Source organism: Diorhabda carinulata, chromosome 4 (genome assembly GCF_026250575.1).
Source record: "Diorhabda carinulata isolate Delta chromosome 4, icDioCari1.1, whole genome shotgun sequence".
Taxonomy (NCBI): Eukaryota; Metazoa; Arthropoda; class Insecta; order Coleoptera; family Chrysomelidae; genus Diorhabda; species Diorhabda carinulata.
Window position 1 is genome coordinate 21,909,525 of NC_079463.1, and position 25,549 is coordinate 21,935,073.

The 25,549-nt window shown below is 31.9% G+C and overlaps 1 protein-coding gene across 3 annotated transcripts; it reads right to left on the minus strand.

Moving 5' to 3' along the window:
- Positions 1-28: 28 nt before the first annotated feature.
- On the minus strand, positions 29-25,453 carry LOC130892161 (protein gustavus). 3 transcript variants are annotated; one of them, XM_057797378.1, is made up of 5 exons: positions 25,259-25,453; positions 7,521-7,794; positions 7,030-7,375; positions 6,052-6,312; positions 29-4,673 (listed from the first exon to the last, which is right to left on the minus strand). In XM_057797378.1, exons 2-5 carry the CDS (start codon positions 7,614-7,616, stop codon positions 4,534-4,536), a joined length of 843 nt encoding a protein of 280 aa, XP_057653361.1. In that variant the 5' UTR covers positions 7,617-7,794; positions 25,259-25,453; the 3' UTR covers positions 29-4,533. The 3 variants fall into 3 exon arrangements, with proteins under 3 accessions (XP_057653361.1, XP_057653359.1, XP_057653360.1); XM_057797376.1 differs by lacking the exon at positions 25,259-25,453 and adding an exon at positions 22,511-22,766; XM_057797377.1 differs by lacking the exon at positions 25,259-25,453 and adding an exon at positions 8,626-8,674.
- Between the last annotated feature and the right edge of the window lie 96 nt (positions 25,454-25,549).

A 25,549-nucleotide genomic window follows, 5' to 3' on the forward strand; every position in this document is an offset into this window, starting at 1 on the left:
GTATGTAAAGGTGAAATAAAACGAGGAATTATAAGAAAAGTGTTTATTTAATTTGTGTATTTATATATATATTTATCGAACATTCTCGAAAACTTAAAACAAATTTGTACAGATAAGAACTGTCCAATTGAATACATATTTCGTTTACAAAAAGAAATTTCTTTGGAATCTATAATTTTAACAGAGGAAGTCACACGATAAGTACCAGACTAACTTTAAAAAAAAATTCAAAAAAAATTTGACTACTTATAGTACAATCTCGATTTGTTTTGGTTATATTTAGATATTCATTTCTGCCCTACTTTATACTTAAATAGGCGAGCTCCCAATTACATGAATACAGACTCCCACTGTATACAAACGAATTCAGGAATTTTTTTATAGTAAATTATAAAAATTACGAATTTAATGAACTTTTTTATTAAAATTAGAATTTTTTAGCGCCTAAATTACCTGTTTTGGCGGCAATTATTCTGACCTATACATTTTGTTATCATAAACTGTAGGGCATTATATATGGCGGTTTTGGTGTGAACAAAAATTAAAAATGGTCGTTAAAATAACCTTCGATTATATAGGATTTTTGTTTTTCTTTTATTTAATTTAAGCACAACAAAAATCGCGTTTTGGGGTGTTTTTTTTTGAATTTTTAAATAATAACAATTTGTTAAAATGTTTCAGAAAATTTATTTTCGTTTGATACAATTTCGTGCATTTAAAATACAATAAATATATTCTACTGCCTACTGGGAAGATCCAAAAATATTCTTTTGGCTTAAAAATAAATTTTCGCAATATAAATATGACATGAAGCCAATTTTTCATTAATGGAATTTCAAAACAAGACAAAAGTCTCTTTCACTTTTAATAGCTACACATCATTTCAACAGGACGTTCGATTAAATAAAAAAAACGACTATAAGAATTGTCTAAGTCCTTTTTCATGCTAATATTATACACAAAATGGCGTCTCAAGTATTTTTTTGTCGTTATTATCTCACATATTGTACTTAATGGTGTACCTGGGTCTCTATAAAAATATTCAATGAGTTATGTCGGGCGTTTTAAAAAAAAATCAAAAATAATCTAATAATGTTTCAAAATAAATTTTATAGAAAAATTTTCTAATATTTAAAGATTATAATACCGCTTTTCACATTGTTATATCGGATAGAATGTTGATAACTTTGTGGGAATGGCAAAAACTTTGGAAAATTTTTGAATTATAAACAAAAACTTGCCTTCATCAACAAAATTATTAATAAATAAAAACGAATATTCGATTATAAATAGATTTTCGAAAAAAAATTTCAAATAATGTTTCAAAATAAATTTTATGGAATAATTTTCTCATATTTGAAGATTATAATACCGCTTTTGACATGATTATATCGGTTAGAATGTTAATGACTTTGTAGGAAATTGAAAATTTCGGAAAGTTTTTGAATTATAAACATAAATACACTCCTCGTATAAAAAATATTTTGTCACACACAGACATAACCCATCTAGTTTAAATATATATTCATATATAAAAAAAGGAACAAATTTCGAACTCTTAAAAATCTAATTAATCAAAATAATTTCAAACATATAATCAGACGTTTTCAAAATTCTTCTTCTCATTTTCCCGAATTCGTTTTTTATTTTTTTAGGGGGACGGGGGCGGTAAGGGGGGTGAGTGAGCGAAAATGTAGTCCTTAAAGTTACCAATAAAAAAACACATTAAAAAATGCAATAATATAATACGTACATTGGATTCAAATCACTTTCGTTTTTATTTTTTTTTGTTGTCGATGAAAAAAAAAACAAAATGCACTAAAAACCAGTAGAAAAAAAAATTTCTTTTTCCACCCAGTATCGATACCAAAAGTTCACTCAAGTCTTTCACAATCAACTACCATCACATCACAGAGCAATAATTGCAAATTCAAAAGACTAGGAGTCTTTTCTTCGTCTACTTTATGGTACAAGTTTTATTTTATTCTATGTTTTTTTTGTTTGTTTTATTTGTTTTTTTTTTATTTGTTAAAATTACTGTCAGTCCGAACTGGAAAAATTTCTTTTTAGACCGAGCAATAAAGTCTTTATCATGGGACATGGAAGATTCGATATACATGAAATACCGATGGAATTTTGGTTACAACATATGGAAAAGAGCAAATAATTTTTTTTTGCTTTACAAATATTTTTTTTTTATATTTTTATATGTATACTTAATATTTTTTGAGGAAAAAAAATCATTTCGATATAAAGTTAATAAATGAACTAGAAAATTAAAAAGATCAAATAAAAACAACACAAATCGTAAAAAAATACGAATATTGAAAAAGAGAAACATTTTCGACTTTCTAAAATCTAATTTAGTTTTCAAAAATTATAAATTTGGAAGAGAAACGTGCTCAAACAATAAAAATCAACAAACACGTACTCAAAGTTTCGAAAATACTTATTAGAACATTAAAAAATTTTCAACGAATATTTTCTGTCTCTAAAAATGGAAAAATAAACGCCTAAATATTTGAAAAATTGTCAAACAATAAAAATTAAAAGTGCTCAAACATTAAAATACGCGTTAAAGTATGAAAAAATTGGTAAGAACTGGTGGAACATTAAAAAATAGATGAACATGTTCTCAAACATTGGAAAATGTTTAGATTAGTGCTAAAACATTGGAAAATGTTTAGACTAGTGCTCAAACATTGGAAAATTGGTGCTGAAGCATTGAAAATGGATGAACAAGTGCTCAGACATTGGAAAATTTGTGCTGGAGTTGTAAAAAGTGGATGAGCATGTGCTCAATCATTGGAAAATTGGTGCTGAAGCATTGAAAAAAATGAACAAGTACTCAAACCTTAGAAAATGGATCAACAAGTGCTCAAACGTTAGAAAATTGGTGCGGAAACATTGAAAATGGATGAACATGTGCTCAAACATTACATAATAGATAGATAAGTGCTCAAATATTGAAAAATTGGTATTAAAGTATTGAAAAATGGATGAACAAGGATTCAATCATTGGAAAATAGATAAACAAGTGCTCAAACATTGAAAAAAAATGGAAGATTAATTTTTCAAAAGCATCGAAAATGGAAGAGTATTTGCTCAAACATTGAAAAATGGAAGCACACATGCTCAAATTTGAAAAATGGAGTAACGCGTCACGAATCGTTAGACATTTTATATTTAAAACTATTTGGAAGTGGAAAATTGTGTCCTTAGGCTTTCATACATTGAAAAAATGGAAGGATATTTGTTGAAACATTGAAAAATAAAAGGATATTCATTCAAATATAGTAGAAACGGATGAAAATGTGCTGAAACATTGAACAAATGGAGTTATTAAACATGGAAAAATACTTGGTTAAATATTGGAAATGGAATCTGAGAATAGAATGCTCGCACATTGGAAAACGAATGAGCGAGTGCTCAAACATTGAAAAATAGATGAACAAATGCTCAAACATTGAAAAATTGGATTGCAACTACTCAAACATTGAAAAATGCGTTTGAAAATATAATAAGGCGCGTTGAAAACGAATGAGTTCCTACTCCAACATTGAAAGATGGACGAAAACGTGCTCAAACATCGAGAAACTGCTTAAGCATTGAAATAAGGATAAACATTAGTTCAAATATTACAAAATATGTTCGAACTTGAAAAATTGCAATGAGGCAAGTTGAGAATGGAAGAGTTTTTGCTCAAACATGGAAAACTGAACGAAAACGCGATCAAACATCCAAAAATGTAAGAGCAACTGCTGAAATATTATAAATTTAAAAGAACAAATGCAAAAGCATCGAAAAATGAATGAAAACGTGCTCAGATATTGCTAAAAAGGAAAAGCAGTTATTCAAACATTGAAAATCTGTCAAAAACGTACTCAAACGTCCAAAAAAGAAAAAGTAATTGCTCAAACATTGAAAAATGGACGAAAACTGGCCCAAACATTGAAAATTGGAAGAATAATTGTTCAAATAGTAAAAAAATGGATGAACATGTACTCAAACATTAAAAATATGGAAGAATTACTTTGTAAACAACGGGCAACATTGAAAACATGGATGAAATAGTGCTCAAACAATCAAGATAGGAATGACAACTGTTCAAAGATCGAAAAATGGTTAAGCATGTGCTCGACTATTCAAAAATTAAAGAACAATTTTAGAAGCGCATCGAAAAATATTTAAACATGTGCTCAAACATCAAAAAATTTATCAAGACGCATTAAAAATGGACGAGTATTTGCTCAAACATTGAAAACGGAAGAATTTCAGCCGGAAGAAACAAAAATAAAGAAAAAAAATTGTTTCTAATGACATATAAAACAAATTTCGCGGAAAAAAAAATTGTTCGCTCTCCAGAACATATCGCGATTCAAATCGATGATTTTCCATCGATATTTCACGAATCCGAGTAAAGTGTTGGGGAAGGAGGGGGGGATTAAATAATATTTGCTCGATCTATTCGTACGAATCGTCTACAACACAGTTACATTTAGAACAATACACTTCACTAGAACCATCCTGATATTATCTGCGATCTCTATACAAGAGGTACGTCTGTAAGGCTTGCGGCAACTGCAAATTCATCACTCTCTCTTCCAGATGCTGTTTACCGAGACGTTGTCTTATTACTCGTCGACACAGATCCATTAAAGGCAAAGGTTCCGCTGAAATTACAAAAAAAAACATGATATTTAACACGTAAACTGTCGCAATTCAACAATCTACGTCGTCGTCCATAACTTCGTTAATTATGAATAATGGTATATCACGTCCGAATTAGAAGAATAAGAATTGAAAAATGGATGGAGACGTGTTCGAACATTGAAAAATCGGAGAGAAACTGCTCAAGCACTGACATGTGGATGAACATTTGTATGAGTATCGAAGAATGGTAGACTAAGTTCCGAAACATTGAATAATGGCGTTACCCGCTTTGAAATTACAAGAGTAAGCATTAGAAAATGGATGAACAAGTGCTCAAACATCAAAAAATTGGAGGAGAAAGGTTGGAAAATGGATGAATGTGTGCTCAAATATTGAATAATTGGGGAAAACGGATTAAGAATTGAAAAATTGATGAATAAGTGCTCAAACTTCGAAAAAAACGACTAAAGCATTCAAAAAATGGATAAATAAGTGCTCAAACATCAAAAAATTGGAGAAAGCTGGCTGTAGGATTGAAAAATGGATGAATATGTGCTGAAACATCGCAAAATTAAAGAAGAACGTCTGAAGCATTGGAAAATGGACTAATATGTGCTCGAACATCGAAAATTTGAAGAAAAATGGTTGAGGCATTGAAAAATTGATGAATATGTGCTCAAACAACGAAAAATTGGAGAAGAAAGGGTGAAAAATGGATGAATGTGTGCTCAAACATTAAAAAATAGGGGGAAACGGCTTAAGCATTGAAAAATTGATGAATAAGTGTTGAAACATCGAAATAAAAAAATGAACATTGAAAAATGCATGTAGACATGTTCAAACATAAAAAAATGAAACAGCAATCGCAGATACTTAAAAAAATGTATGAAATCGGAGGGAAACTGCTCAAACATCGAAATATTGATGAACATTCGTTCAAACCAAAAAAAAATGGAAGAAACGTTGAATAATGATGGAAAACGCGTTGAAATGTTGAAATTACAAGAGTAAGAGTTATATTATAAGTCGTCGATACTGATCCATTAGAAGCCAAGAAAATAATATTTAACACGTAAAATGCCGCAATTCATCAATATACATATAAACGTTAAAGTTGTGGGGTTATGGCAAATCACACGCCAAAATTTACGATTTTTAATATACATTTTGAGCTTTTGAAATTCTTAAGTATTCATGATCAGGGAATTTATCAATTGAGAATCGGATCGTCAATAATTTTGTTTATTTTTAAATATATAAAAATAAAAATGACAAAATCCCTCAAATAAAATGTTCTGAAAACCATCTTGAGAATTCACGGTCAAATAGGTGTCAAAAAAAATTTTTTTGCTAGAAATAAGCAATTTTACAATTTAATTGTAAAAAAACAATACTTACGATCTAATCCTCCGATATATCTCATGCTAATCTCACAATGACCCCAAACGGCACTGACGATCGGATACAATTTTCTTCCTTTCAATCCACGAAACGCTACGCCCAAATATTGACCGTCAACCACGAAACTCAAAGTACCTTCGTCCATATCCAATACGACTAAAAATTTATCCGGTACTATGAACGTTTCGTCGGGTTTTAATAATGCCGGATAAGTTACCCCGGGGCAGTTCTTCGAATCATGATACAATTTATTACGTCCTAGATGAACAAAAAAATACGTTACACGGGTATCGGTATAAGAAAATATAAGAAAAAAACGTTTTTTTGTATCTAGAACTTCAGTTTCGACAAGATTAGAAACAATTACTTGAAAATTGGTACATCCTATATTTAAAAAAATCGTTTTTTTGTATCTAGAACTTCAGTTTCGACAAGATTAGAAACAATTACATGATTATTGATACATCCTGTATAAAAAAATCCTTTTTTTGTATCTAGAACTTCAGTTTCGACAAGATTAGAAACAATTACAAGATTATTGATACATCCTGTATAAAAAGAATCGTTTTTTTGTATCTAGAAATTCAGTTTCGACAAGATTAGAAACAATTACATGATTATTGGTACATCCTGTATTAAAAAAATCGTTTTTTTTGTATCTAAAACTTCAGTTTCGACAGGATTAGAAACAATTAGTTGAAAATTGGTACATCCTGTATTAAAAAAATCGTTTTTTTTGTATCTAAAACTTCAGTTTCGACAGAATTAGAAACCATTATTTGAAAATTGGTACATCCTGTATAAAAAAATCGTTTTACAAGTAATTTAAACAAAAATTCAATAAAAAAAGTTACAAAAGATTTTTTTCATAAAAACTAAAAATTCGAAAGGAGAAAATTCAATAAAATTCGATTCAAAATAAAGTCACCAAAATCATCTAGTCAAAAGCTATATATTAATCAATGAATTACGTACCTAAATCCCATCCCCACGAAGTGTCCGTACTACCAACTAGACTTTGATATCCTACAGAATGAAGGGGAGCTTCGGCGGTGGCAACGCCGACGACGGCGTGCGTACCCCGTTGCCTCGTCGACCAACAAACCTCCCAACAGTGCATCCCTTTCGTCAAACCCACTTTGCCTCTTATACAATCGGTACTTTGGGCTACTGGGTGTCTGTGAAACGTGAGTCTATCGTCCTCTTTAACGAATATATTGAGAGAACGATCGTCCTGATTCCAACTGTATTTCAATTGGGTTTCTCGCATCGCCGGCGGCATGTCCAACAACATATCGAGTCTAGGGGGACGCGCAAAATCCTATCAAATAGAAAAATTACAAAATTTCCAACATACCTATAGATAAATACGCGATTTATCGAAAAATGAGTCCCAGGATGCGGAAAAACACTATTCAAATAAATAATAAGGATAAAGGACACGATTATAATTGAATATACGTTACCTGCGCCAATTCTCTCGGAATGACGGGTTTGTATGGCGCCGCAGTATCTCTATTGACAGCTTTAACTCCTCCTGATACCTTCTGGCCCATGCTCATTCCACGAGCCCGTCGGCGGGCCGTTTTACACGGCACCAAGGCCGCTTTGTATACACGTCTCACTTCGCAAACCCGTCCTACACCACCGCCTCCAGTGCCCCCACCTCCGCCAGTACTTACGATACCGCCTCCTGATAAATGCCTCAGCACGCTACTACCACGGCTACCGCTCTTGTATCTGTAACAAAATGAAAATTATCAAATTTTTTGTCTGCCTCATTTGTGGAATACGTCGTGGTATGATTTTGGGAGTTTGGAGAAGGAAATTTGGGGGGTGGATAATTTGTTAGGCTCTTCATCTTGTTCTTTGGGATAGTTGAGCTCAATTCCTTTAGTACTTTTCTCTGTTCAACCATTCCTAGTACTTCTATATCTCGATTGACTTCTCGTAGCAATTCTTCGGATGTCCTCTTCTTCTTTTTCCTCCTTCTCCTCACTTCAGCGCGATACTCACTAAGATCTGAACGTTTTCAGGCTTTTAAAACACTACGGAAATTGAGATATTCGAACACCATACAGAAATCACCTTATGTCGCATTCATACATCGTTGCCAGGTTTGTAAAACATTGGGGAAATTGTGAAAATGGATAATAGCGAAGTTATACGTCTAGATTGATAACAAATACGTCATTTATGACGTAAATAAATGTTGTATGTTTAAAAAATCATCATCAAGAATCGAACATTTAGATTCAGATTTACTAAGTAAACGATTATGAAAAAATAACGATAACAAACATAATTTTTTTATTATTTCAAATTAACCCGAATACGTCCCTGTCTTGTAGTAAGACAACCGAATAAAAAACGTCAAAAACGGGAAAATATTTTAATTACACAACTCCCCGTGTACCAACTCGGTGGAATGCGAAAGGAGAAATTTCTTTAGGATAAAAAACCCTGTAGTCGATAAAAATATATATCCGAAAAGATCCGAATTATGAAACAATAAAACAAATAACTTATAATACGATAAATCATTTGAATTTAATCAAAATAATTACTTACACTTTATACAGATACATTTGAGGTACTAAAAAATCTCGCTGACTATTAACGACGTCCAATCTGTCAATTTAATTATTCTCAATATAAAATAGTAACGATGGTAACGTAAAAAGATAAAACTATCAAAAATTTTCAAAATTGTTAAAATAAAAACTGATAAAGATCCGTTAAGGATTCTGTAATAAATAAATTAACGTTACAGCTTTGATTTAAGGTTAATACATCGTTTGGGAATTTATTTTTCAAAAATAACATCGACCAAATGTAAATCGTCGCCATTTCGTAACGGAAATTTTATTTTAATCGTATCAGGGAAGTCGGTGTGTTAGCGAAAATCTATAGAAGTTAAATATGGACAACGTGGAGGCCAATTTATATCTCCTGGAGATCAATTTTGCAAAAGAAAAACTCCACGAACTTATGGTAGAAATCTTATAAACTTATAATTCATCGCGTTGAAATCGCAGCCACTTAGAGGTCTCCGATGTTTGCCTTTCGGATTGGTTGCAGTCTAGTAGCGCTAATTTTGCATATTTGATGCGCCCAATAAGCAAAATGACTTTTGGTTTATCCATTGTTGATTTGGTATCTTCAAACGAATATTACAGAATTTTCTACAGTTGCCGAAATTTCGTTTTAATCAACGGTTAGATCACCAATTTCTATGGGAAATGACCAGCTCCTTAATCGTTATATTAATCGATGGAATTTCTCCAAATAACCATTCCATTATTCAATCTCCAGAACTACTAATGTGTTATGAAAAGTAAAGTTTCCGATAAGATACAGCTTCGAGGTAAAGTGCTAGGGTAAATCCGACAACAGTGCCTTGTACCCCACGTGGTAACTGTTAGAGATGGGAATGTTATTCGCCGTTTCCGTCAAGTGTAAGGTTCCTGGTGCAATCGATGGTTATTATAATTATTTATCTACGAGTTGTAGTCGAAAAATACGTTGAATAATCTTATTATAACGAAAATAACATAAAATTTTGATGTAACTAAAGAAAAATTTCTTTCTATTACATTTAAGTTTTGGTATAAATGAATCCACGTGATGTTAGTACGGGGGATTATAAACAATTTTCACTAAATATACGTACAATTCACACTAATAGTTGAGCGGAACTCACCGGTGAACAAATCACTTTTTTTTTCATTTTTTCATAGTTCGACGAGATATTTTCGATAGCCGGACCCGGCGGTGCAATTTTCCTACCGATTAAAAGAAAATACTGATATTTATTAAATCGTATAATGTCACACTAATCGTTTACTGCGTTTCTACAAGGTTTTTTCTTTATTAGTATTTTTCTCGATTAGTAGATTCATCTCCTATTGAAATAAACGACCTCAACCTTATTATAAACAGACATTCACGGTGTTGTCGGCTACAAGTTTTTTTTAATTTCTATCCAGGTAGGCAAGGTACATTCAAGGGCAAATATTCAGGCCAACGTTACCTTTATAAAATTTTACCTCTATTAGATGTTTGTTACTGAAAAATTTACGCAAAAGCGGAAATTTATTACATTGACAAAAAGTTATAATGAAATTACCGAGCTGTTTCATAGGGAAACTACGTAAAATTATAAACCGTAATCGTACTAATTTTAGAAAGTTTAATTAATATCCTTTAAGGATCTTTTTTGGTTCGGCAGGTAAAAAAAAATTCCTAATTTAGATTACCCAAGATATCCTTTCTGTATTTTGTAAGTCTACTAAAAAAAATGTAATCTAAACATATATTTTTAATGATAAGTATTTTTTTAACTTTTTTTAACTTGCTGCCATCTATTGAGAAATCTGCCGACTACGAAATTCAAAGTAGATGATATTCATCATCAAATCACGTGCTATTTATTAGGAACATTCTTGATAAGGGACGAAATTAACTAATTTCAGTATATTTCATTACCGATGACTTGAATCAAAAACCAGGAACAAAATTTAATGAAAACACGATCTCGTCTTAATTTGATGTTGTTTTTCATCGAAATTTAGGTGCCAAAAATTTAGAAATAGGAGTTAAAACTCAACTATTGAGCAATGCATTGAATTTTCTCAAACCATAGATTAAACATCTCCAAACAGAATCATCAATTTGTTGTTGTTCTGGTTCGAATCAAAGCTCAAGCTGCACCCGCTTCGAATTGACCTTTGTCGTACCAAAATATTCATCCACTTCATATCATTGTAGTCTTCATTTTCTTCTCGTTTAAACCACTTCAAAACGGTTGATTTTTTCGTGATCAAACTTTTTTTTTAACCATCAAAAGTTGCTTCAATTAATAACTAATAATAAGACAATTGTCAAAATTATACACGTGTTTTTTGAAAGTTAGGTCTAACTGAAAATCATACGGATTTAAAACAAGTAGCGACATCTACGTGTCAATCCAAGCACAACGTATTGTCATTTTTTTTGGCGTGGAAATGTATTAAAAACATTGAAAATTTCTTCGGCGTTTACGAAATCGATTCGATAGGGAATATCCGAGTAGGGTCGGTAAAACATCGAAAACGAGACACTGGAATATACCCTTTATAGACCAGATTTATCACCATGTGATTACTACATGTTTGGACTACTGGAGGTCAAAACTCTTCGATGCCGGCATCGGATATCTTTCGAAATGGTGATAGAAAAAACAGTAAATTTGTAAATTTTTGTATATATTTTCGATAATGAATATTAGTGTTATATTTGAAACGCTCTCGTATTTTTCTGACGTGTTTTTTCTATCTTTTCGTATTTTTATTATATAAAAATAAAGATGTGGCTTCCATATATTCCAAATCAAAATAATTTTTTTTATGAAAAAGATCTAATATTTTTTTTTCTTTCAGGTAAGTCCTCATTTTCCAAGAATTGGTAAGTTCGTATCCTTATATTCCAAAAAAAATATTGAATGTATGCACGTGGATTTAAGTATCTCACGTATTTTGAAGCACAGAGATCGAATTTTCTAGCGTTTTTAGCCAAATATTGAATGTATGCACGTGGATTTAAGTCTCAGGTATTTTGAAGCACAGAGATCGAATTTTTTAGCGTTTTTAGCCAAATATTGAATATTTGCACGTGGATTTAAGTATCTCACGTATTTTGAAGCACAGAGATCGAATTTTCTAGCGTTTTTAGCCAAATATTGAATGTATGCACGTGGATTTAAGTCTCAGGTATTTTGAAGCACAGAGATCGAATTTTTTAGCGTTTTTAGCCAAATATTGAATATTTGCACGTGGATTTAAGTATCTCACGTATTTTGAAGCACAGAGATCGAATTTTTTAGCGTTTGTAGCCAAATATTGAATGTATTCACATAGATTTAAGTATCTCACGTATTTTGAAGCACAGAGATCGAATTTTTAAGCGTTTTTAGCCAAATATTGAATGTATGCACGTGGATTTAAGTATCTCACGTATTTTGAAGCACAGAGATCGAAACTTTTAACCGTTTTTAGCCAAATATTGAATGTATGCACGTGGATTTAAGTATCTCACGTATTTTGAAGCAAAGAGATCGAAGTTTTTAGCGTTTTTAGCAAAATATTGAATGTATGCACGTGGATTTAAGTATCTCACGTATTTTGAAGCACAGAGATCGAAACTTTTAACCGTTTTTAGCCAAATATTGCATGTATGCACGTGGATTTAAGTATCTCACGTATTTTGAAGCACAGAGATCGAATTTTTTAGCATTTTTAGCCAAATATTGCATGTATGCACGTGGATTTAAGTATCTCACGTATTTTGAAGCACAGAGATCGAATTTTTTAGCGTTTGTAGCCAAATATTGAATGTATTCACATAGATTTAAGTATCTCACGTATTTTGAAGCACAGAGATCGAATTTTTAAGCGTTTTTAGCCAAATATTGAATGTATGCACGTGGATTTAAGTATCTCACGTATTTTGAAGCACAGAGATCGAATTTTTTAGCATTTTTAGCCAAATATTGCATGTATGCACGTGGATTTAAGTATCTCACGTATTTTGAAGTACAGAGATCGAATTTTTTAGCATTTTTAGCCAAATATTGAATGTATGCACGTGGATTTAAGTATCTCACGTATTTTGAAGCACAGAGATCGAATTTTTTAGCGTTTTTAGCCAAATATTGAATATATGCACGTGGATTTAAGTATCTCACGTATTTTGAAGCACAGAGATCGAATTTTTTAGCGTTTGTAGCCAAATATTGAATGTATTCACATAGATTTAAGTATCTCACGTATTTTGAAGCACAGAGATCGAATTTTTAAGCGTTTTTAGCCAAATATTGAATGTATTCACATAGATTTAAGTATCTCACGTATTTTGAAGCACAGAGATCGAATTTTTAAGCGTTTTTAGCCAAATATTGAATGTATGCACGTGGATTTAAGTATCTCACGTATTTTGAAGCACAGAGATCGAATTTTTAAGCGTTTTTAGCCAAATATTGAATGTATGCACGTGGATTTAAGTATTTCACGTATTTTGAAGCACAGAGATCGAAACTTTTAACCGTTTTTAGCCAAATATTGAATGTATGCACGTGGATTTAAGTATCTCACGTATTTTGAAGCAAAGAGATCGAAGTTTTTAGCGTTTTTAGCAAAATATTGAATGTATGCACGTGGATTTAAGTATCTCACGTATTTTGAAGCACAGAGATCGAAACTTTTAACCGTTTTTAGCCAAATATTGCATGTATGCACGTGGATTTAAGTATCTCACGTATTTTGAAGCACAGAGATCGAATTTTTTAGCATTTTTAGCCAAATATTGCATGTATGCACGTGGATTTAAGTATCTCACGTATTTTGAAGCACAGAGATCGAATTTTTTAGCGTTTGTAGCCAAATATTGAATGTAAGCACGTGGATTTAAGTATGTCTCAATCTCACGATCTTGCAGTATCAGTTATCAGTAAATTTTTGGTGCAACAACCGATTTGGACGACCTTTACGAAATTCTTCCTGTAGCGAAGTGCGACCACTTGAAATCGGAAAACCGGTAGCTCAAGATGTTGCTTCATGACCAAAAGTCGAAGCGAATAGATCTGCATAATGCAGTTGGTTTAATCGAAAATTTATAGAAAATCATGACCAAGATGAATGTTTCAAGTACAAATCGTATGACAACACGTTCACTATTAAAAATGTCAAAACTTTATGAAGGCAATGTCAAATTTGACATATTCGCATCACTTTTACCATATCTCAAAACTTAAGTAGCAAATGTTTTTTCTTTACCGTGTCTTTCCAAGATTTTCACGATACGTACCACCTCATAAATGAAATCATACATATTTCATTTCCCATTATTACATCAATATTATTTGTTTTTTTTTCTCATTTATAATAATAATTATCCGTATAAAAGTAGTTGGTTTTTGTGGAGGTAACTAATTAGGTATATACCTCGGTAAAGTGCAAAATCCTCTGCACCGAACAAAGGAGTGAACGTTCAAATTGAAAGTTGAAGGTGAATCTAAAATAAGTTTAAAAGTGAGTAGAACGGTTCATGGTTAACTAAACCAGATTGTGTACGTCAAAGAAGGTACTATCTCTCTTCACAAGCGATGTTTTTTCTTTTTTCGAAACATCTGTTGAAAGACCAATTGTTCAATTTAATACTACGCAACTTTTTTCTTGTTACAAAAATTCTACGAATACGAAAACTCAAAAAAATATGTGCATCAACATTAATTAATAGTTTCTGATATACGAGGGTCTTCCGAAACTGGTAAACACATCGCCCCTTTTTGTTTTATAAATTTGACATATTCGCCTCAGCTTCTCGCCAAGTCTTTTCGGAATAGTAATAAACCCGAGTGAATCAGATCAGGTCAATATGTGAACTGTCCAAATGACGGATCCATTATTTTGACTGTTATTTGATATATAACTTCAATTGGACGACGTTTTGGATGGACAAAAACGTCAGATTTGACATATTCGCCTCAGCGTTACCATATTTCGAAACTTAAGTAACAACCCTCGTATAAATCGTCTGCGGTTCACCGTATTTCGCTTCGTTTTAGTCGAAATGCCGGTTGAATTAACAACGCACGTAAAAATATTTTTTTTTTAAACTGCATTGTAGTAACGACGAGAAAGGCATCGTCTCTTGCTTTCTCACGTCGTCTGACTAGTACGAATACCTACAAGATGAATCAAATGTTTTTCTAATAAATAACCATCAGCAGATGGACGATTTTTGTCGTGAGGGAAAAAGGCAACGTCGTCCTTAAAAACTACCTGAGCTAAGATCGGTTGTTAGATTTTATGTTGTTTGAACGATTTCTAGAAGACAGCTTTAAATAATAATAAAGAAATAAACTTCAAGTTCTCTATTTAGGTAAATTATAACAGTAAATAATAAAGATATTAGGAAGATTCAAAATACAAAACGTCCTTCGTTTCGTTTCGAATGATATTAGACTTAACCTTGACCTTTTGGTTTTTCATTTTAATATCTACTACTACGGAAAAATCCGATTAATTGAAATGTTTGTGGTAGGAATGTCCTTCACAGTCTATATAATCAAGGACAATTTTTCGCTCTCTTAATCTAAAATCGAATCTTCTAAAATAATTTTTAGAGGACCATCAGCTAATTTTCATTTGAAGGAAAAGATATTGGAGGTTATGTTAGGTTAGGTTAGACTTTACCAGAAGAACCCCATAATCTTCTTCTCGTGTATTGCCTTCTTAAAATATTTCTTTACAAAATTAGAAAGTCACTTTTCATTTTAATTGTTGAAAGTCGAAATTCCTAATTTAGAAAAACCATGATTTTAGGGCCGAAAATCAACGTTCTTCATTCTTATACACATGTTTCCTTGGAACCAACTAACCTGGCTAAATAAAAATGTTTCGACTGGTAATATTTGAACACGTGTTAACCCCAGGACAGCTAAAGAACAGCTGTTAAATATAAAGACAAACACACTTAACGAGAAATATGTATAAATATTTTTATTGTACATCGCTGTGGGGATAAAAACTAAAAATTTTTCCAAACACACAATGAAAAGGAATTTTATAATAAAAAACAAACAGGATATACAGGAAATTTTCTCATACGACCCCTCGTTTCTGAATTATAAGGTTTCAAAGTTGCGATATCAGTTATAAACAAACAATTTGTTTATTTATGAGATTAAATTCTTTAAAAATTATCTTCACGTTAGGGAAAAGAGAATTCTGATCCATATTAGAGTGGCTTTGAGTGCTAAATGTACCCCCAAGAAGTTGACTATTGGCTGTTTACAACTACACTGTCTGAAACGCGTTTCCATAACTAAGTTATCGTCTTCAGAGAGTTGATGGTAAACTGAGTCTCTGAAGACGATAGCTTGGCTATCGAAACGCGTTTAAGACAATGTTCAGTACTAAACATTTTTTCTCACAACAACTCAATCGGTTTAAAATCGGACAAATTATTACTTTCAGTATATTTTTTCTTTCCAATTCTTTCAAAAAACTCTTTGTACAACTTCGAGGAATTGTTAGGATCGTTGTCATGCTTGAAGAAAAATTTCAAATCTCAAACTTTGAATCATCATTGTATAAATTTTCTCATACGACCCCTCGTTTCTGAATTATAAGGTTTCAAAGTTGCGATATCAGTTATAAACAAACAACTTGTTTAACTATGATATAAAATTCTTTAAAAATTATCTTCACGTTAGGGAAAAGAGAATTCTGATCCATATTAGAGTGGTTTTGTGTGCTAAATGTACCCCCAAGAAGTTGTCTGACTGTTTACACTACAATTACACTGTCTGAAACGCGTTTCGATAACCAAGTTACCGTCTTCAGAGAGTTGAAGGTAAACTGAGTCTCTGAAAACGAAACGCGCGCCAGCACTAGGTACAATTTTTTCGCTTTTCTTGGATAACTTCTTGTACAGTGGGCACTCCCAGGTCCACGTCAATTTTGTGATTTGTTACATACCATGGAGCGTCTTCTAGTTGACGTTTTGGATCTTTGAATGATATTTTTATTAAATTTGGAAACGTAACCCCCACAGGTCCATACTGGCTTGTAGATATGGACATTGTTTTCAAGGGAGACCAAGGAGTTTTTCCTTATTAATCAAGTTATCTCTTTTTTTGTGCGGTGACGTTTACTTCAATCCTCTATTTTTGTAGCTTGTTCTTTCAATTTTGTATGGCAGTCCTTAGTATCAGACTGTGTCAAAAGCTTGTCCGATATCGTAGAAAAAATTCGGACTCATTAACTTTTCTTTGTTCTCCAGGAGTTTTTATTTTGCGTTTGCGTCGAAATATAAATTGATGGCAGAGGATTCAATCCTGTGAAGTGACGTCTTCAGTTATTTCACTAGTAGTATTTTAGGAAGTTGGGTTTTTGCCTTGTTTACCAATCAAAATGATTTGTGCAACTTCTTTGACTTTTTTATTGACTTCCAAATGGAATTATCTGTTCTAGTTACCTTATAAACGCATTTTTCAATTTTTGCATCCCTTATTATTACATTTTACATTTCTTCAATTAAAGAACAACTTCTTACATACATAAAAACATATTAAGCAAAACAGAAGAGATATTTAGAAAAACATTATTAATAAAAATAAAATATATGCTAAATAAAATAAATATTGACATTGTTAATCACCTTGTATTACCAATAAACTGTTCAAGGGGACATGACGTTGATCTAACACCTTTAGGACATTTTTAGAATATTTAATTATAGTTAATTATATCGTTCAATAGGAGATGTCGCTGTTAGATTCGTAGTAGTGAGTTAGGATCCACAAAACCGGCAACAACGCGATACAAAACGAATTTGATTGTGGGTTACCTTCATATCGATAAAACAATGATTGCAAATTATTATTTTTGGATAAAATAGAAAAAACCATGAGCAAATTCAATTAATGAAACTTGTGTGTGTGTGTGCAAGGATAAAAGAATTTTTTTAGATCGAAGACTTTTCCACGTGTTTCCAATTTAATAAACACATTGTATTAGCAAAACACCTTGTAATTGTTTTCTTTAAATAACTTCTATACCTAATGAAATAACTTACGTAATAAAGCAAGGACGAAAAAATCAAAACTGTTAAAAATTTCACAATTTTTTATGTATTAAAATCGCCATTGAAATTAATAAAAGTAAAAAGGATACCCCCGTATAACGGTTCTATATTTTGTAACTAAAAAAATGTACGATGATTATCAAATTTAATAGAAATAATTTCTCCTGTTCACTCTAGCTCAATACGGCACTGTATTAATATATTTGGACATACCAAAACATCTTTACGTTTCAAGTGAATAGGACAGGGACGTAGCAAAAAAATTAACCCTCGTAGAACCGTTAGATCATAACAATTTTCACCAATTAGCAATTTTTTCTTTGTTTTTTTTTTACTAGATTTTCAACTTAAGGGCAATTTAGACATGCCAATACATCTTTACGTATCAAGGGAATAGGACAGGGATATTGCAAAAAAACAACCCTCGTAAATCCGTTAGATCTTAACAATTTTCACCAAGTAGCAATTTTTTTTACTAGATTTTAAACTAAAGGCCATTTTCGAGATCCCCATACCCATCTCAACTATCAAATGTTTAGATTTTCGATGGTCTTTCATTAATGAATTCTAATCGACAACCTAGAAATCCCCCATATACATAACTCCTGGCCATTATAAGAGGAAATATCAAATGTTAATTCCATACAGAATCGATTGTATCTATACCACGTTCATCCAACGTCAACAACCGATAAGAATAATCCTAAGATAAAATAATTTCGTCTGTAACTTCAACTCCACTATCAACGATAATTATTCGTAAACTAACCTTGGACAAAACGGAAATAGAATTATCCCTAATGAAAGAAAAGATGCCCCTGATTAGTCCAAAGGTCCTGGAGAAAATAAAACATTTTAGAGGACCTGATGGTGGTTGTATAAACGTACAAATGAAAGATTCAACACATCGGAAGATAAAATTAAACTGCACCTGAAGATACTGGTGCAGCAGAAAAAATTTGCAGCCGTTTGATGTTGACATAACTGCACTGCTTTGGAAGAGAAAAACCAAACAAAACGATCTTTCATTGGAACCCAAGCTTTCATAAGTTTCCCAAAATAGTCATAAAGAAGTTGGAAAACGAAAAGAAATTGGAAACTTGGAATAAGACCCTAGGTCTTAAACAATTTAAAATATTTGTTTCCTATTCCGATAACTGGTGTAAAAAGGTCCTTTGATTGAACAAAGACAAGCTAAGGAAAGTTGGTATGCTTATTGGACAATGTCCACTACCACCTGGAGAAGATCGGACAAACTCTCGACAGTTCTTGTGGCTTCTGTTAATAACCAAAGGACTTACATTCAAGCTTTCTAGAACCAGAAGATGTTAGCCCCAAACAGGTAGGTCACTTTGAAAAGCCGTTGCTACCTTATCAGGGAACAGTCCGGAGACCCAAGGCAGCAAAAGATAGAACTACATTGCTGGTCTATTTTAAAGCACCTGGAGGTTGTTTTATCAAATCAATGATGACTCGAAGATCATTGAATCCTCCTGGTGCATTAAAAAATTGAAACAAATACGTGATTTGAAGCTTTGATTTCAAAGAAACAATTGTAAATTGGAATTATTATCAGGAAAAAAGTGTGGCAAGCTTGACTGTGGAAGATAACGAAGAATCCGTGAGGTTGGAAGTGACATTCAAGAGTTGCTTTAAAATGAGGAAATATTGAAGAATATGAGTCTGAATTCAAACTGCCAAGTAAGAAAAAAATTACCAAAAATTCTTGAAACCATTTATACGAGGGTGATTTCAGAAGTACCTGGTCCAACAAAGAAAAGACGCGGCCGTTTTTACCTTGATAAGAAAATTACCTTGTTATCGTTTACGAGAGATCCGATTTTGTATGTACCCACAATAAAATGAAATAAATACCGAATATAACAATACTTTAACATACCTTGATGTTAACCTTGACGAGGAATTAGTAAATTGCAAAAAAAACTTGTTAGTATATTTCTTGGTTAATAATTTCAAAATTAGAGTTGCAAAATTTTTAATCTCGTAATGAAACGTGTATTATTTCGAATAAAAAAGATTTATATAGTAATTGTTTACATTACAAAACGTTACAAATAATTTTTTTTCTTGTTTACAACGAATATAAAGCGAGATATTTCATTTTTTTTAAATAAAAATTACAGTTTCCTTTATTGCACACCAACATCCATATCCTGTAAATAACCTCGTAAGATTGTCTAATCAATTATTGGCCAAAATCTATTTTCGAACACATTCTTATAAAGGGTGAACAAACAATAAATCACGAAGCTGTGTTTAACACATCGTTTGATGACATTATATCTTGATATCAAAATGTATTTTGAGCAAAATCGATTTGTGATGGATATAAAACCCACCTGTACATGCCTGCGTACAAGGATGGTTCCAGAAGTACCTGGCCTCACCTACAAAATCTTTTCAGCATGTTTCAAATTTGAAGACGTCAATTAGTTAATTTGTAAATGTGGAAAAAATTGGTCATCGTTTTGTGATAAAATTGGCATAAGCCCAACCTCCGGGTGAGACTAATCCTTCGTTATCAACAGTGAAATATTGGGTAGCAAAGTTTAGACGAGACCGTACGTTCTGGGTAGACATGAAACGCAGTGGTAGACCAAATGAGGTCACGATTTGGACAGGAAAAGCTGTGCGTAAATGGGTGCTCAAAAAAAGAACATAAACAGCGTCGTGAAGATGTTTCCATCGAGTGTTTCACAGAAATAAAACTATGGATGAAGCATGGAACCATCGAAACAAATTAACGATCAAAATAATGGATTGGAAAGGTAGAACCGCCTCCATAGGAGACAAAGACCGTTCCATCTGCAGGAAAAGTTTTTTGGTATGCGTGTGGGATAATTTTCAGTGACTAAATTGAAAAACTTTTGTGTTTTCTTTCTTGGGCCAGGTGATTCCAGCCTCCAGCCTCGTAGCTCCACGAGTGATTGTAACCACCAGGAGATTTGGCGTCAATATTGACTTGGACTATCTTTCAAAAGTTCTAAATTTCAAAATAATTCACGAATAAAACGAAATTTCTCACTCGAAGATCGAACCGATGTCTTACGAACCAAAAATAATAATTTTTGGACCAACTATCAGGTCAAAAAGTGCATTAATCACGAGTCTTCATAGGCTACGTAGAAGAGCTTACAGAGTGAAAAAAAATTGATCCACCAGGAGATTTGACGATACAAAACGTCCAGGGCGACCTCGAAAAATGAGGAAATCTGTTTTAATATGTCAAAATAGCTTGCAGTAGTCTAAAGAACATGAAAATCGAAATTTGAAATTTTTGGATCTAAGAAAAGAGTTTGCTCAGGTCAAAGAAAGAACGGTTGTTATATCCAAGTGTAATCTCGTATGTAAAAGTTTGGGGATGTTTTTGCGAAAAGGCGACTGGATATCTGGTAAAAATTGAAGGGATTTTTACAAAGGAAGGTGTTACGACTTCTAAATTTGGCAACGCTGCGACCACGAGGGCCCAGAAGAGACACAGCAAAACCCAGGGCATTCAAGATACACACCACAAGAGTTGCAGAAGTAAAATTTATAAAAATCTGTTTAATGTATAATAATTCAATATCAATATATGAGATGCAAGGATAATATATGTAATTAAAGTTGTGCGTTTACGAAATCCAATAGTGTATCATTATTATTATAATAAAAGAAGAAAAGAACAAACACCGACACCTAAACAGAAGGCTATAAAAAATATTGAAGGAAAATGTAGAACGTTCTGGTCAGCGCATGGAAGAGTTATGATTTGGCCATCACATTCGCCCAATTTCCACCCGACTCCGAATTGTTGTGTGGAAAATTAAACAGTTAGAAAGCGCTTCACATATTTGGAATATTCTAGCACTAAATTGACGACGATTATCTGTCGAAGTTGTTGCAGAGAAGGCAAAGATGATGTACCGAAATAATAAAAATCAAAGGAGGTTATATCGATGAATCTAACAATACAAATTATAGGGTGGGTAAAAACTTTTGATCGATTTTGTGTCCAGTCTGCTTCTTATAGTTTTATTAAAAAATAGTAAGCTAGGGAAGTTGAGTATCGGATCTAAGTTACACCCCACCCTTTATTTGAAAATTTCTTCTTCTTTTTTAATACCAAAGACCGTAAAAACACGTTTTCGGTAGGGGACCCAAAATGGTCCCGATTGGGCCCAAATTCCATTCGAAAAAATAATAAACTTTTAGTCTAATAACTAATTTAATATTTTGTTTCATAACTAGTGAACGGGCAGTGGAAAAAGTGACTGTTATTTTAAAATACGGTTGTAAAATTAAATTACCTGTACAAAACACGTAATCCATTGTTTGGTAAATGTCGCAAATAAAATAGTAAATTAAGAAAAAATCCCACGTACACTTTTGTTAATATACAAAATATAATTCAAACTAACTGCAAAATTTTGATATTTCGACAGACGCGTGCTAATAACCTTGCAAAAATTCGGTAGGCAGCAAACATGATATTGGTAGGGAGAATTTGACATTGTGTTAATTGAAACAATAAATTTTAAAAAAGAAATCGATTAATACGTGATGGAAAGAAACGAAAAAAAGACACACCCTTCGAACGCCTCCACTGGAATCGTCGATATATATCCAGCTAGGGGGAGAAAGAGAATGTCGGATTTAGGGTTACGAACCTTATGGGCGTTCCGACACGAAACTATGCAAGTCGGTATAACAACTTTTTATAAATACAAAAACTTCAACGCACAACATCTGTTAATCACGAATTTTAATTACACATCTATTAACTACAATAACAAAAGAAAATAATTAAAAAAAAATAAAACAATACCTAGTTTCCATAATTTGTAGTGGAACTGATTGATGGAAGAACAAAAAACTATTCCAAAACCCAACATACGGAGTTACAGCTTGTTTAATTGTTAAAAAACACTGTTGGTTCCACAAAAAGCTTTTTAAAAACTTGTTCGGTACACTAGGAGATAGAGCACTATTGTTAGGCAGTAAACAGTGGCTCGGAAAGGGAGAAGTTATCATGTCCGTGACAAACATGTACTGCCGACCGCGCCGCGGCAAGCCGCGATTTCCGTCTCGATAGACATAGTCACAAAATCGTTCATTCAAACATTTTCAATCGACGTTGCCAACACTACATTTTTATCCTTATAATACTATGTATAAAGTATCTTATAATACTATGTATAAAGTATCTGTTAACTAAATTTTATACAAAGTGAGAAAAAAAATAATACGTAATTATAACTAAAAACACCAGATGTTAATAGAACTCGTCCTCTACAATATATTTTTAATACATTGGATTTTATTCACAAAATTAGTAATTAAAAAAAAAGAATCGTAAGAAAATAAATAATAGAATAAAATCTTTTAAATAGCTATAATCAGGACCACAAAAGTTACAACATAGTACCCTCGAGACATCAAAAATAACCTAAGATTGGGATCATGATGTGAAAAGCTACAATTTTGACCAACGATATACATTAATGAAGGACCAATACATAAATTGTAAGAATATTCTGCCTATAATGACGATGAGCACTTTTAAAATTCTACAATATCTTTAATCCCAATTTAAAACCGACAACAGCATATATTTGTGACCGTATCCCGGTAGATATTCTCAAGTATAGCGGGCTGTACGAACCGAAAACGACCGTAACGAACCGAAGCCGAGTTCGGAGTCACCGATCAATGCCCGACCATGTTTCAAGTCGAATGGGAGACAAAAAAGATGGTTCGTCGAAAGACCCCCATATACTTCTTTGGTGGTACAAAAAAAAAACGTAACTGGTATATATATACAACAGTCGGATATGAAATTGTTTTATAACCTAATTTGAGAATTTTCGTATATTTATGGTATATGGTTGGAAGTTGAAAATGGGATAACCACCTTACCAGTGTCGTGTATGATAAGTGATTAAATTTGGCTTGTGGAATATATTTTATATCATATTTTGTTTAATTAATGATTAATTAAAATCTCAATATACCTGAATCAATAAAAAGAGGACAATGGAAGGATCTACGTGACTTCGAAACAAAAATCAACGAAAACGATACAATAAAACAGTCAATAAAGAAACGATTGTATTAATAAAAAAAATATGCATTTATTTTGTTTTCTTAATAATAATAAATTTTGGTACAATATAAATAAATATATACAGAATGTGCCTAGATTCGATCTCGTTTTTTGATACCATTTTACACAGAGATACATTAAATGGCGTATTAGAGGGTTAAAAATACATTCAAACGGTTTTAGGGGTGAATGAACTTGTTCTAGGGGCTTGAAAAATTACAAATGGGGAAAGGGCGAATGGAAAATTTCCTATACTATATTTAATTAATTAATTAAGATTTTAACGCGAAATTTTCATATAAACAAAACTATTAAGTGATGATTTCATTATTGAAGAAATTATAATTATAGCTACGTCTAAAAACGCCGAATTAATGCGATTTAACGAGAAACGTCACTGAATATTCGAAATTTAACAAATTAAAATGTATATTTAAAGCCAAGGCAATGACACTCTCACTCTTCAACTAAATATAAATTTGTATAATAAAGTAGACAGCAACTCGGCGAATTATGCGTTTCAATGAAATCTAAATCGTATAATACAGGGTGTTGGTTTTTACGGTTTATTTCGCGATTATTTAAAATATTTTCAAACATTGTAATATTTGGCTTCATTTTGTCTAATAATTCATTTGAATTTGAAACCACAGCACGTGTATAGAAAGTATGTAATATAATCAGAATTATGAAAAAAAAAGCACGACAGCAACAGATTTTTTCCATAAAAAAGTATCAAGTCATTGAATTTCGATAATTCGATAAATCTAACGATGAAATGCTATTTTTTCATTACTATATTTAACATATTTCAATTTGTATAATTCAAACTTTTTGTCATCATTTGACCAACAATAGCTCAAAAATCATAATTAAATGATAAAATTATTTAGTTTTTGTTGGAAAAATTAAGCTAGAAATTTATTAAAAACGATTCTGTTTTATATAGTAGATATATTTACTTAATTATTTATTAAATTTTAACTTTGTTTAGATAAGCACTGTTTATGTAAATATACTGGATTATTAATTTAATGACCTTGTAAGAAATGTTTTTATTGTTTAAAAACATAAAAATGTAATGTTCAATATAATTTAGAAAAGTACTATCACCAAAACTGTACATATATATGTCTGGAGATAATAATGCTCCTTTTGTCCTCGTTATTTTTACTAACAATTGATCAATATACGAATTATCTCTCTGATACTAAATATATTCTGCTCCGTACGTATAGACAAAAGTTTAATTTCGAGTTATAATAACGATCGGTTGGTAGGGGATCTCAGTTGGTTGCCTTCAAGGTTTTAAGAAATTTAAACAGATTTTCCATATGTATAATCGAAATCAAATATAAATTAAAAACGTATTAGAACTATTGGAACCAATTTTGATAATTAAACATAAAATATTCAAAGTAAAACTAACGAGAAAACTATCTACAAAAGATGTATTAACAAAATACTTACGTCGATATTTATTTGTCATCAAGAATCTAAATAATTCACTCGATAAGTGAGGACGTATATAGACGATATCGGATATTCATAATTTATTCAAACCGTTTTTTAATAACCGTACATTACACATTAACCCCACATAAATAAATAAACAAACTAAGATAGGGAGATGGCACTAAAAAGTGACGTGAAGACATATTTGACATTATTGACTTATAATTCTTCTTCTTTTATTTCGATTCGGTGTCTCTTCACTTACGTTTTAAGACACCCACCATCACCATAGAGAAATTAGAGTTT